The 13,817-nt window shown below is 41.9% G+C and overlaps 1 protein-coding gene across 3 annotated transcripts in view; it reads right to left on the bottom strand.

The window, feature by feature from the left end:
- The window catches only part of PPP1R13B (protein phosphatase 1 regulatory subunit 13B), a 91,809-nt gene that overhangs the window by 31,470 nt on the left and 46,522 nt on the right, over window positions 1–13,817 (bottom strand). For all 3 annotated transcript variants that reach the window (XM_055303943.1, XM_055303945.1, XM_055303944.1), the window contains exons 3-4: window positions 12,429–12,548; window positions 7,198–7,274 (exon numbers count right to left, since the gene is read on the bottom strand). In XM_055303943.1, coding sequence (XP_055159918.1) covers window positions 7,198–7,274; window positions 12,429–12,548 — 197 coding nt within the window. The remainder of the gene's footprint in view (window positions 1–7,197; window positions 7,275–12,428; window positions 12,549–13,817) is intronic.

Genomic DNA, 13,817 nt, shown 5'->3' with positions numbered 1-13,817 from the left:
AATCAGGTGAAAATGCTGTTTTTGTAGACGGAAAATGGTCAAACATCAATAATTTCATACGGTTCAACATAACAGGAAAGGATTAATTTCCCCCACTGAAAAACAAAAAAGCTAAAGATAATTTGATTCTAACGTATAATAATAAAGAAATAAAGAGAAGAATAAGAACTCTAGGCTACTACTTAGTTTGGGAAGTTTATGAGAAATGACAAAATAGACTAATGCCACCTGACCAGTGACAGTGGAGGGTTTCCTGGAGGAGGCCTGCTAATCACTGCTTATATTATTCCAAAGGAAGCCTAAGAAAACCTAACTCTGTCCTTTCACTTTCTTGGGATAATTTCATATAAGCAGGTACATGTGAATTATAAAAGACTTAATTAAAAAATCTTTATGCATTTATTCATGAGACACAGAGAATGAAAGAGAGAGAGAGGCAGAAGCATAGGCAGAGGGAGAAGAAGCAGGCTCCTCGCAGGGAGCCCGATGCAGGACTCGATCTCTGATCCCGGGATCACACCCTGAGCCGAAGGCAGGTGCCCAACCTCTAAGCTACCAAGGTGTCCCAAGACAGACTGAATTAAAACCTCATTTCTTCTAAAGTGTAGTTTATAGATGTATGCCTTTTGAGTTTTCCATAACCTTGAAATTCTTCTTTTCAAATATTTCCTTAAAAAGTAAGTCTCCGGGCAGCCCGGGTGGCTCAGTGGTTTAGCACCTGCTTTCGGCCCAGGGTGTGATCCTGGAGTCCTGGGATCGAGTCCCACATCAGGCTCCCTGCATGGAGCCTTGCTTCTCCCTCTGCCTGTGTCTCTGCCTCTCTCTGGGTCTCTCATGAATAAATAAATAAAATCTTTAAAAAAAAAAAAAGTAAGTCTTCCTCTGGGATTCTAGTTGTGAGTCTACTGTCAAGTACAGCAAGCAATGACAGGGCTCCCTGTCTCCAGTCTCATTCCAACCCCCCTATGACGGACATCTAATTCTCACAACACTGGCACCAGAGGGCTCTTTCTAAAACACAGATGATCCTGTCTTTCTCTTGATTAACATCCTGCAAGATTAAGTCCAGGCTCTTAGCACAGTGAGGATCTGGCCCCTCCCTGACCAGTAGACCTCAGCTCTCCTCCCTCCTCAGTGCCATCCCCCACCTCCTTGTCTCAACATTTTATGCTCCATTGTTACCAACATGTTTATCATTCTCTGCCACCCGTAATCCTTCATGTTCTTCCTCTGTATTCTAGCAGATGCCTCTGTCCCCTGCTCTGGGAAATCTCTCCTATTAATATCCACCCTCAATCAGTTAATCAAATCATATCCTATTATTTTGGTGTCTTATTCTACTTTTATTGCACTTCTCACACTATACTGTGATTTCTTTATTTACATACCTGTCTTCAAAAACAGCCTTTCTTTTTCTGTGGAATTTGAAACAGACTTCAAGTAACTACCACCAAACCCCTTGCTTTTATGTCTTTGGTCTGTCTAAAACCAAAATAAATTGGATAGGCGACGCCTGGGTGGCTCAGCAGTTGAGCATCTGCCTTTGGCCCAGGGTGTGATCAGCTCCCTGCTTTGGGCTCCCTGCATGGAGCCTGCTTCTCCCTCTGCCTGTGACTCTGCCTCTCTCTCTGTGTCTCTCATGAATAAATAAAATCTTTAAAAAAGAAACCAAAACAAAATAAATTGGATAGAATTGCTTTAAACGGAATAAAGAGAAACTTTAGGCCTAGATAGTAATATGAAGTTTTGTTTTTGTTTTAGTAATTCTTTAACCTGTGCATATTTTATACATTCTTCTGCATATTTCACAATAAAACAGTAAAAAATAAAGAATTAAACCAAACAGCCAGGACCCTATCTGGGAATTTAACAAGATATTTTTTGGGGTGCCTGGTGGCTCAGTCAGTTAAGTGTTTGCCTTTGGCTCAGGTTATGATTCTAGGACCCTGGGATTGAGCCCAGCTTTGGGCTCTCTGCTCAGCAGGGAGCCTGCTTCTCCCTCTCCCTCTGCCACCCCCCTCCCCCCGCTTGGGCTCTCTCTGTCAAATAAATAAAAATCTTTAAAAACAAAAAGCAAGATATTTGTGTAAAACTATTAAGTGATGTTTTATTTTAATTTTTTTCAGTATAACTGATTTCTTAGTTTTATTTTTTTAAGATTTTACTTATTTGAAGAGAGAGCACAGGGGAGGGGCAGAGGGAGCAGCAGACTGCCCTCCTGCTGAGCAGGGAGCCCTACTTGGGCCTCAATCCCAGGACCCCTGGATCATGACCTGAACTGAAGGCAGATGCTTAACTGAGCCCTGCAGGTGCCCCAGTTCATGTTCAGGCTTGAAAGAAATTGTCACACTGTTTATCAGATGGTACCATGTTACATTTCCAACAACAGTGTCTGAGAATTCTGGGCTCTCCACATCTTCACCAATACCTGTTAGGATCAGTCTTTTTAGTTTCAGACATTCTAATAGGTATATAGTATATCTCACTGTGGTTTTAACTCGTATTTTCCTAAAGACTACTGATGTTGAACACCCTTCCATGTGCTTACCTGACATACATATATTTTCTTTGGTGAAGCACCTATTCAAATCTTTTGCCTGTTTCTTTTAAAATCAAGTTGTTTATTTTCTTATTAATTTTAAGACTTCTTTGTATTTTCTACATTCCCATCCTTTGTCAGATAAAGGATCTGCAAGTATTTTCTCCCAGACTGTGTCTTGTCTTTTCATAACAAATAATATTAAAAGCACATTTTACGTACCAAAAGCCAAATAAATAAGCTAATGGCAGAGTTCATGAACTGAAAGATATACCATAAGAAACCATCCAGAACATAGTACAAAGGGACAAAGAAAGTAAAAACATAAAAGAGAATGTAAAAGACAAGGAGAATAAAAGGAAAGACACAGCATATGTCTAAGAAGGGTTCCGGAAGAAATAAAAAAGAATGTGGAAGAAGAAATACCTGTATAGATAACTGCAGAGAATTTTTCAGACGTGTTGATAGATGCTGAGCCCCAGAATTAGTAAATTCAACAAATCCCAACAGGGAAAAGTGAGGAGGACTCTTTCATCCTAATTTCATTAAATCCCCAAACCACTAAATTAAAGTAAAGGGATTCTGACATCAAATAACAGAAAACTACAGAAATGATCTAGCAGGAGGAGAGGAGACCACAAAAATGTCAGGACCTGAAAAGAAAATGAATGGGAAAGGAACTCGAGGAGGTCTCAGACGCCCCCAAAGCTGGACAGGTGTGGAGAAGCGGAGACCGGACAGGCCCAGGTACACCATAGAATAGGTGTCTTGAGAACTGGCAACACTTCCTGACTCTAGAAGCAGCAGAAGTTTCCAGGTTTATCCTCCAGATGCTTGAAATGTTACCTGATCTAGAGATCTTAAACACAGTTGAACCAAGTCACCATATTAATAACAAACGCTTCCAGAAATAAACTCTCACAGTTTCAGCCAATTGCTTTGACCAAGATACCAACAAGACAATTCGATGGGGGAAAGAACAGTCTTTTCACCAAATGCTGCAGGCACAAACTAGATATTAACAGGCTAAAGAATAAATTTGGACCTCTATTTCATACCACACAGAAAAACCAACACATAGCCCCAAATGTAAGAGCTAAAACTATAGAGCTTTTAGAAGAAAGCAGAGGGGGCAGGATCAATTCACTTCAGCAGTTTACTGCATGTGTACAGGAATAAACAGGAACTGACTCAGAGTTTAGTACGGTTGGCTGAGAAAACAGGAAAAAGCACTTCCAGGACACCTAAGGAAAATGGTGCTGTACAGAAGTGTTTACGCCGTAGACCTGAGACCACTCTCCTTATAGGCCTGCCTGAAGGGGGCCCTGGGGCTCTCCTCTGGGAACTCAGATTTGGGGAGGGTCCCCACCATTCCCAGAAGTGGTAAGAGAGGCTTGTTGAACCTCAAATGTTTGTGCAAGTAAGATGGTTTGTGTTAAATACCTGCTTTCTTCTGGGAGTCTGGTGTTTTTGTACCTGCTACACAGAGGCTGCCTACATGACCAGCTCTCCTAGACCACCTGGGCACTTGGGGCTCTACTGAGCTTCCCTGGTTGACAACGAGTCACACTTATCACAGCCGGTTGCTGGAGGACTGAGCACGTCCTCTGTGGTACCCCCCCACCACGACTGGGGAAGGACTCTTTGGAGTTGGTACCTGTTGTCCTCAGACTTCACCCCATGCGTCTTTGCACCCTGCTGAGCTTGTTCTGTATCCTCTCACTGTGGTGGATCACAGCTGCAAGCACAATAAGATCTTGAGTCCTGTGAGTCCTCCTGGTAAGTCACTAAAACTAGGGGTGGTCCTGGAGACCCCAGACACAAGTATATACTATCAGAATAAATCCATCTGCCTTTATGGCATATAGTCAAACCAGATCCCCAGAATTCTATTGGACAAGTAAGTTCTGAATGCTTCTGGCAGTGTGTGCATGTAACCTGGAAGTTCCCCAACCTGGCAGGGCAACACAGTCATATGTAGGCCCACCTCAGACTCACTGAATCAAAGTTGGGCCAGTGGTGTGGGCATTTATTTCTTAGAAAACCTGACCTGTTGACCTGAAATTTTTAGACAGCAAAATTTCCCAAGCTCCTTGTCCCAGCAGCTGCTAATGGGCATGAATCACACCAACTCAGCTTCCTGTCCTCCTCCAAAAACCCACACGCCCTCCTCTCTCAGCTGCAGCTTGATCCATTCCTGGCTGCTGTAGCTTACAAAGCAGAAGGCTCAGTGTGCCATTATTCTATATCCAGGGTATATACAAAAACATTGCTGAAGAAAGATGTTTTTAGTATCTTATGAACTTTAAAAATGCACATAGAAGTACTTTGTAGACAGTAAGAAATTTACAAATGCGATATTTATTGGGCTTAACAGGCAGGTATACGAGCCATAAAATACATCAGCGTCTTTGATGTGATGCTTCCAGTGCAAAGTTACACCTCCTAATAGCTCTTTGCTTTCCTCTAATTAAAAACTCACATAAAGACTACAAACATATTTTTAACTTTGGTTTCAGGTTTCAGTTTTGTTGATCTTGAGATATAAAGATTATCTCCATGTTAAGAAACAACTTCATCTGGGAAAGATCACAGACCCCCCACATCTGAACATTAGAACTCACATCCTTTCAGGACGCTTGGGTGGTTCAGCAGTTGAGCATCTGCCTTTGGCTCAGGGCATGATCCCAAGGTCCTAGGATTGAGTCCTGCATCGGGCTCCCCGCAGGGAGTCTGCTTTTCCCTCTGCCTGTGTCTCTGCCTCTCTCTCTGGGTCTCTCATGAATAAATAAAATTTAAAAAAAAAAAAGAATTCATCCTTTCCTCCTGAGCCCCTTCCCTGTATCATATATACACCTCAATACAAAGCACTGTATTATAACACTCAATAAATTTATTTCACCTTCCCTGAAGTTCAGGTCATAGGCAATCTTAGAACTCGAAAGATTCTTTTATCTTTGAAATTTGGTTTGACAAGTAAATTCTGGATGTTTTTGGCAGTGTATGCATATAACCTGGAGGTTCCCCATCCTGGCAGGGTGACACAGTCATATGGCAGAGTTTTGCAGGCTCACCCCAGACTCACTGAATCAAAAGTCCTACCAATGGGGTCTGGGCCTTTATTTGTTAAGACTTTCTGAAGCAGATATGCCTCACAGAACCCGAGACTCTAGATTTGGAGTGAACAAATCTGTGTTGCTCATAAATAAATAAAAATCTTTAAAAAAGGGGAGGTGCTCATACCCTCACCCTCCGGAGAGAGGTCCAGAGCCATGGTTTAAAGTTGTACAAAGTAAGAGAAAGATAAGGATATTATTTCTTTTTAAGATTTTATTTATTTATTCAGGAGACACGCACACACAGAGAGAGAGAGGCAGAGACACGGGCAGAGGGAAAAGCAGGCTCCCTGCAAGGAGCCCGACGTGGGACTCGATCCCAGGACCCCGGGGTCATGCCCCAAGCAAAAGGCAGATGCTCAACTGCTGAGCCACCCAGGCGTCTCAAGGAACTCACAACAGTAGCTAATAAACTAAAATCACAGCTCAACAACAATAAGTTGGGAAGTAGAAAGGCAAAGTAACTTGCTCAGGTTTAACTAGCCATGAAGTTCTGAAGCCAGTGCCTGAATATGGGCCTTGCACACTCCAGACCATGTTCTTTACCCGCATCAGGCTGTGCCAAGCACTGTGCTAGGAAGTAACCTGCCCAAGGTCACACATCTGGTTAGTGGCAGAGCCAGAAAAAGAAACTAATTCTCTAGCCTGAAAATTACTTGGAAAAGTTATTACTAAAACTTCCAGAAAAGACTACGTTGAAAATTTCTCTCATTCACTCATCCCCATTCATTCCTTCATTTCTGCTCATTCTTTTCACGGACACCAACATTTCTTAAAAAGAGTTCCTCCACTGAGACACACTTCCTCCCACTCCCCCCCTCCCCCGTCAGGCCTGTTCTCCAGGGCTATACCATCTGATAAAGCAAGTCCTCTGCTTAAGACAACTAGGAAGGAGACTACAACCCACCAGGCATTTTGTCTTTCAAAACCTGACAGAAGGATTGAGACATCCACATGGAAGATCCAAGCGAGTCTGCTTGCTCATCTCCCAGTCTAGAACTGAGAGCACCTGCTTCTGGGGACGGGCCAATCAGTCACATGCCCTGGAGGGAATAGCTGCTGTGCCAAGAGGCGCCATGGCTGGGGGGGGGGGTATCAGGGATGTTGGGGGCGGCAGGCAGTGGCTGTGCCCGGGGCCCGCCTGTGTGTGTGGGCCAGACGCGGACTGCTAAAACCACTCAGTGGCTCTGTGGAACTTCATGAAAACTTTAGAAATATTCAACAGAAATACTAATTTCTACCCCCCAAATAAGTCTTTTTTTTTTTTTAATTTTTATTTATTTATGATAGTCACAGAGAGAGAAAGAGAGAGAGGCAGAGACATAGGCAGAGGGAGAAGCAGGCTCCATGCACCGGGAGCCCGATGTAGGACTCAATCCCGGGTCTCCAGGATCGCGCCCTGGGCCAAAGGCAGGCGCCAAACCGCTGCGCCACCCAGGGATCCCGCCCCCAAATAAGTCTTTAAAGAGAAATTGTAACCCAAGGTCATTCGTATCTGTAAAAAGCAATTCCAAAATTTCAACTTGATTCACTATTACTTACGCCATTTTCTGTGCGTTTCTCTGCAGGTACATTTATTATATTTCTCTGAGTTCTTTGCTCTTGGTTCTGACGGCCACCTAGAGAAATGAGAGGGCCACACTTACTAAAAGATACACGAGTAAGAGGATACTCTCCCATCTCTTCACTAATTATTTATGCAACACAAGTAAAAAATACCATGCTGAACAACTCAACACTTGACACAGTTGAAAAAATGCTTTATAATTTTTATAAAGTTGTTCAAATGAAATTTTTCTATTTCAGAATCTTGAAATTGACTCATATCAAAAGATTTCTAACACTTAAAAATGGTCAATATGGTAAGTTTTATGCTATATGTATTTTACCACAACTAATTTTTATTAAATATTTTTTAGACTTTTTTATATTTTAGCAGGGACTAAAACAGAACTTAATATCCAGCAATAAGAACACTGCTGCACAACTGATCTTCACAGGCAGGGTCGCAACGGACACAGGACATCAGTGCAAATTAGACATCTTCAGAATTCTCCTTTATTCCACAAAAATTAAATTATTCCAAGAAGGCTTCAAACTTCAACTGTAGGGATCCCTGGGTGGCACAGCGGTTTTGCGCCTGCCTTTGGCCCAGGGTGCGATCCTGGAGACCCGGGATCGAATCCCACGTCAGGCTCCCGGTGCATGGAGCCTGCTTCTCCCTCTGCCTGTGTCTCTGCCTCTCTCTCTCTCTCTCTGTGTGTGTGACTATCATAAATAAATAAAAATTAAAAAAAAAGAAATGTTACTTTAAAAAAAAAAACAAACTTCAACTGTAGAAATATGTGCCATATCTTTTAAATAAAATAAAGCCTGCTGCATGCTTGTGCACCTGGTAACTCAAGTCACAGAGACCAAAGTCTTTGATGTGCCCAGTGCCAGCCCCCACCCCACTCATCTCTACAGCTATTCCTTAATGTCATTTGAGAATTACTGCATCCCAGAGCATGCTTTAGTACCTAAAATCCATGACTTCAAAAGCACATGAACCTCATGTTAAAAAAAAAAAAAAAAGACAGGACAACATGTTTTCCTCTTTCTTTCCTGTTACTTTGAAACATTTGAAGAAAAATGGTATAATGGAGGTATGGCTTGCTTCACTTTAAAGCATGCATTCTCAAAGACAGTGATATTGTCCCCTAGAGGGCAAAGACTAGTCCTTGGGGAATAAAAAATACTTTACTCTTTTTATGTATATAGCAAAGATACAGAGTACAGGAACAAATACATAGTATATCTGATGGGGAAAGATGAAGATAATAATAGAATGTCCGAAAAAGGGAGCAAAAATTCAAAAAGAAGTTAAACAGATTTGAGTGGCATGGCATGCAGCCAAACACAGTCCTACAGCACACAAGAGCCACGTTGTGGAGTCTAGAGTAGTTTCCTGGTAGCAGGAATCACTCACATACACACACACCCCCTTAGACTATGGCATCTATCCGCTTACAGGGTAAATTAGAGTCTTAATTATTCTTGGTATTTTTTAAGGAATAAGTGTTCAGATTAATTTAATACTCTACAATTTCTCCCTCTTCCAAATAACAAGCTACCAAGAAGTTGGAATACTACAAAACCCACAACATTAAAATTATACCAAGTGCCACTTAATCTTGATGGTAAAGATGACCTTGCATTCTGGAGTCAGAAAAAAATGAACAGTCAGAGGTGACATTTGGTGAGTGCTTCCTGTGCATTGGCCCTACTGAGCATTGTGTCAGTACACCTCACCAACCGCAGTCACAGCCCCATGCACCCTGCAAATGAGGTGAGGGCAGGAGCCTCGGAGTCACTTGCCCAAGATCCACACTAAGTAAGCAGCTCGCTCCCAACTCCAGTGCACCAGCTCCTGGGTTGTAGTGTATGCTCTGCAGATGGCCCTCATCGAGCTACTTTATACTTCAAGCATGTTTCCCCAAGTGTCATCAGTAATTGAAGTGAACATCCTCTATGCTCTCCTCTAGCTCCCACATAGAGAATTCTCATCATTTTGGTGAGGGAGTTCTTTCACTTCTTGTTATGTATATCCTGTAGTTCTACGTAATACACACTCAAATGTAACGCCTTTTAAATAATATCAGATGGTGACAACTGCCTTATACTCAGTTCTGTGGGAAGCATAGAGGAAACATGTTCTTGAATCCTCGACTCTGGCTGCTTAGAATACAAACAGGAGAAGCTCAGAGAACAAAAACAAATCAGGGAACAAAGCACTCCCCCCTTTTAAAAAGGTTTATTTATTTGAGACAGGGCTGGTGGGGAGGAGAGGCAGAGGGAGAGAATCTTTCAAGCAGACTCCCCTCTAAACACAGAGCCTGACACAGGGCTCGATCCCACACCCATAAGATCCTACGATGAGCGGAAAACAAGAGCAGGAAGCCCAACTGACTGAGCCACCACACACAGCGCCCCAAAAGCACTCGCCATCTTATTACTTGGGCTCTGAGAGATAGGTGCAGTTTGCATAAGCATGGGAAGAGGAAATAAGGCAGAGGGTAGAGCATTGGGGGTGGGGGGCTTGTGAGTTAGGGACCATAGAATATGAAGATGCAAGAAGGGATGTGGCTGAAAGGGAGAAAGAAGGGATGGGGAAGGAGGCTGAAGAGATGGGGAAGGTCCTATTACAAATATCATCTAAACTAACCCGGGAAGTGTCAAGTAGGGAGGCGGGGATTTTGCTGGAAGGTTCTGTAAAGTGATGCAAGGTATGATGAATTTGGTTCTTCCAGTCCTGACTGATGGTCCCTGCCAACCTGGGAATCCCTGTCACTACACCTCCCTGGCAGCTTCCTTCATCCTGGTCTGCATGCTCCCCTCTACGTCCTGTTCATCTTTCAAGGTCCCCAAGTATGCCTTTTCTAAGTACTATGCTTTGTGCTTACAGTTGTCCCCTTCAGACCATGCAGCTCAAAATCCCCTCCTCCCACTGGTCTGCTGCACACACACTGCGTCAGCACCACTAGCTGAGTAGCACTGTAGGTGATGATGAAGGTCAACTGGGAGGTGAGCACTGTCACCTTCCTTATGACTCCAAACAGTTAGCTCAAGTATCCCCAAAACTTCTAAACTTTATAAAATGAGAATAAAATAAGACCTCACCCTCAGCCCTCCACCCAAGACATTAAGGATTATGTACACATATCAGTAAGAGTAAAATATGAAATTTTAAATTTAAGTACAGCTAGGTAGAGGAGGGGTATAAGCATTTGGAGAGTTCAGGCAGAGAGCTAACATAAATTCTTGGCACTAGAATAGCACTTAGCTGTCAACTAGTCTAGTTTTCCTTCTCAGGAGGCTTTTGTCCTGAGAGGTTGGGCCCTTGTCTAAGGTAAAAAGTGAATGAAGGGCTGGACCTGGAGCCTTGGTCTGACTCCAGAGACCAGCAGCTGGATGGAGTAAGACCCAGAAGTAATGGCACATTGTAAGAAACAGCACTAGAACAATACTTATAGCTAAGGAAAGATGGTTTTAAAGTAGCTAGTAGTTGATTCTGGAGTGCCAGGATCGAGTCCCACATCAGGCTCTCTGCATGGAGCCTGCTTCTACCTCTACCTGTGTCTCTGCCTCCCTCTCTCTGTCTCTCATGAATAAATAAATAAAATCTTAAAATAAATAAATAAATAAAGTAGCTAGCAGCTTATCCTAGGACAAAACGTCCTTTATGATAAAATATAAATAAAAGGAGATAACTTACAATATAGGTTTTTTTTTTTTACAAAAGGATATCCCTTGTTTATTTTTTTTAAATACCAGAAGTAATCTACAATCACTGTTAAATAGCAAGTCAAGGGTCTCTTAACTGCACAGTGTATATATAGGCTTTCAAAAAAAAGATTCTCTTATTTTGTTTAAATTCTTAAATTCAAAAATAGGTACCATATTCCCATGGTCCAAAATTCAAAAGGAACAAACAGGTATACAATCAACAACTTGCCCTCCCACCACAACGCCGCCCCCCCACTCCCCGCCTGTCCTGCAGCCTGCCCCCAGGCTAGCAATATTACCATTTTCTTACACTGCTTCCTGAGACACTTTATGCACATACAAGCCAATACAGAGGTACAGAATTAGGCTTCTGTCTGTGTCACACAGAATGAAGCACAATGTGCATATGGTTTTGCACTCTGTTTATTTACTTACCTGTTCAGGAGATGGGGGGGTGGTCAGGGCTCAGAGCTTCTTCCTATTTCTGACTAGAGCAGCCCATGGTATGGATGTACCATCGTTTCTTTGATCCGATGCTCACAGCAGGCATTTAGGCTCTCCTACGAGCAATGCCCCAGGAGCTATGTTACGTCTACGTTATTTTGTGTGTGTGTAGGCACAGCTTTAGGATAAATTCTCAGAAGTGAGACTGTGCTTCTGTAAGTTTAATAGATATTGTTAAACTGCCCTCTGCAGAAGCTGCCTACTGGCACTCCCTTGGCAGCATGGAAGAGTGCCTGTTTCTCAACCTCCTTGCCAACACTGTCAGTAAGCGTTCTAGTCTTCACCAGTTTAACAGGAGAAATTAACTCATTGCTTCCCCTGAATTTCTTTTCTCAGGAGTAACACTTTTCACATAACCTAGGGCCAAGTAAATTTGTTTTTCTGTAACCATGTGTGTTTACATTTTGCCTTTAAAAAAAAAACTGATTTTCCTTTTCAATTTTTTAGAAACTCATATATAAAGGTAGTTGGCCCTTTGCAATATGAGCTATCAATGCTGTTTCCCAGTTTATAATTTGTCTTTTGACTTTGCTTAGGGTGGTTATTGCCACGCAGTTTTAGGGGTTCTCTTTTTTCATTAATTTGCTTTACCAGTCTTTTATGGCTTAGTGTTATACTCAGAAAGGTCTTGTTCACTCTAAAGTTTTTTAAAGAAACACTTCTCAGAATTTTTCTCAACCTTTCAAGGTTTTATTTATTCTTAAAATCTTGATATTTGACCCATCCAGTATTATCAAAAACAATGTCTTTAAACAACAGGCCTCCTGACATGTTTGAGTCTGTATTACCTGCATGGCCTGGAGTTCGGGGAATGAAGCAAGGCCTACACCATGTGGAGGAGCTATGGACTGCAGTAATAGAAGTCACAGAAATGGCAGACACCAACTCTATCTCTCACCACTTGTGAGTGAAGGGAAAAAAAGATGTAAGTTATTTTAACATTTATTCCTATTTTACTTAACTTTTATGGCAGGAATTAACAAATGAGGAAAGCATTTATCTACCTTGCTCACTACTCTCCGTTGGGGAATCCTCATGTCGAAGGAAAAATTTCACTTCTTCCCTGCGTGGCCCCCACTTCTGAAGATGTTCATACATCATGTGATCAAAAGGTATAGGACGCTCTAGAAAAAAAAAACACATCTTATTTCAGAAACAAAATGACTACAACCAAAAGTAAAAAATAAAAATAGATTTAAATAAGTGTACACACACACATATATATTAGAATTCAAGGATATTATAAGCATTAAATTTTAACTTGAATGAAGTAAAAGCAAGAATCTAAGTTCCCAGGAAATAATATAGATAGCACATAAACAAAGTAGTATATGTAAAGTCAACTCTACAACATGAAATTGGGAACACTGAAAACTGTCCTCTAGAATATTTATCAGGATACAGTGTGACTCCTACTCTTCAAAGAAACACATTAACACACTGGTCTAGCCTCATCACCGGTTAAAATGTTGTATGTGGCAATCAGATACACACAGGATAGGGCAGGGTACCTCCTTACAACTCAGGACCAGTGATGTGAATGTTGGCAAGCACCTGCAGAGACCAAAAACTACCCAGTTGATAATAAAAAATAAGTTCTAAGAATAAAAAGTACTAACACACTTCAAATGTTAAACCCCCCCCCCCAGAGTATTGGCACAAGTGCTCTTGAGAAGAGCACTAACATAACTTAAAATTACAAGGTACCATTTCATAGGTTTCTTGCTAGTTTGCTTAGAACCACACCACATGTACAAACAGAAATCAAAACAAACCAAAAAGCTGGGCTGTGTGCCTTTTTCTTATTAGGTATATGAAGAACTATTTATACTTTGGATACTAACCCTGGGTTGGTTGGTTACATATATTGAAAATAGGCTTGTCCTTTTTCTTTTTTTTTTAAAGATTTTATTTATTCATGAGAGACACACAGAGAGAGGGAGAGACACAGGCAGAAGGAGAAGCAGGCTCCTCACGGAGAGCCAGATGCGGGACTCGATCAGGGGACCCTGGGATCACTCCCTGAGCCCAAGACAGACACTCACAACTGAGCCACCCAGGCATCCCCCAAAATAGGCTTGTCTTTTAATTTTTTGTTGGTGCCTTTCATTATACAGAAGTTTAAAAATTTTAAATATAAGCAGTTATCAATCTTTCTGAGTTTTTTGTACAACAAATCCTCTCTACTCCAAGGTCAAAAGAATATTCTATAGTTTTTTCCTACAAATGATAAAGTACTGCTTTTCATTGTCTTTATGGAACATTGTTTTCCCTACTTGAATCATCAATCGTCCCAGCATCATTTACATACTCCTGTCTCCTTCCTCTGGAGACTTGTGATTGCCACCTCTGACCTGGCACAGGCCTTGGATAGCCCTGGGCTCTTTTATTCT

This window comes from Nyctereutes procyonoides, unplaced genomic scaffold, assembly GCF_905146905.1.
Source record: "Nyctereutes procyonoides isolate TBG_1078 unplaced genomic scaffold, NYPRO_anot_genome, whole genome shotgun sequence".
Lineage (NCBI taxonomy): Eukaryota > Metazoa > Chordata > Mammalia > Carnivora > Canidae > Nyctereutes > Nyctereutes procyonoides.
The sequence above is the reverse complement of the archived record's forward strand: the minus strand, read 5'-3'. Positions and strand labels throughout refer to the sequence as shown.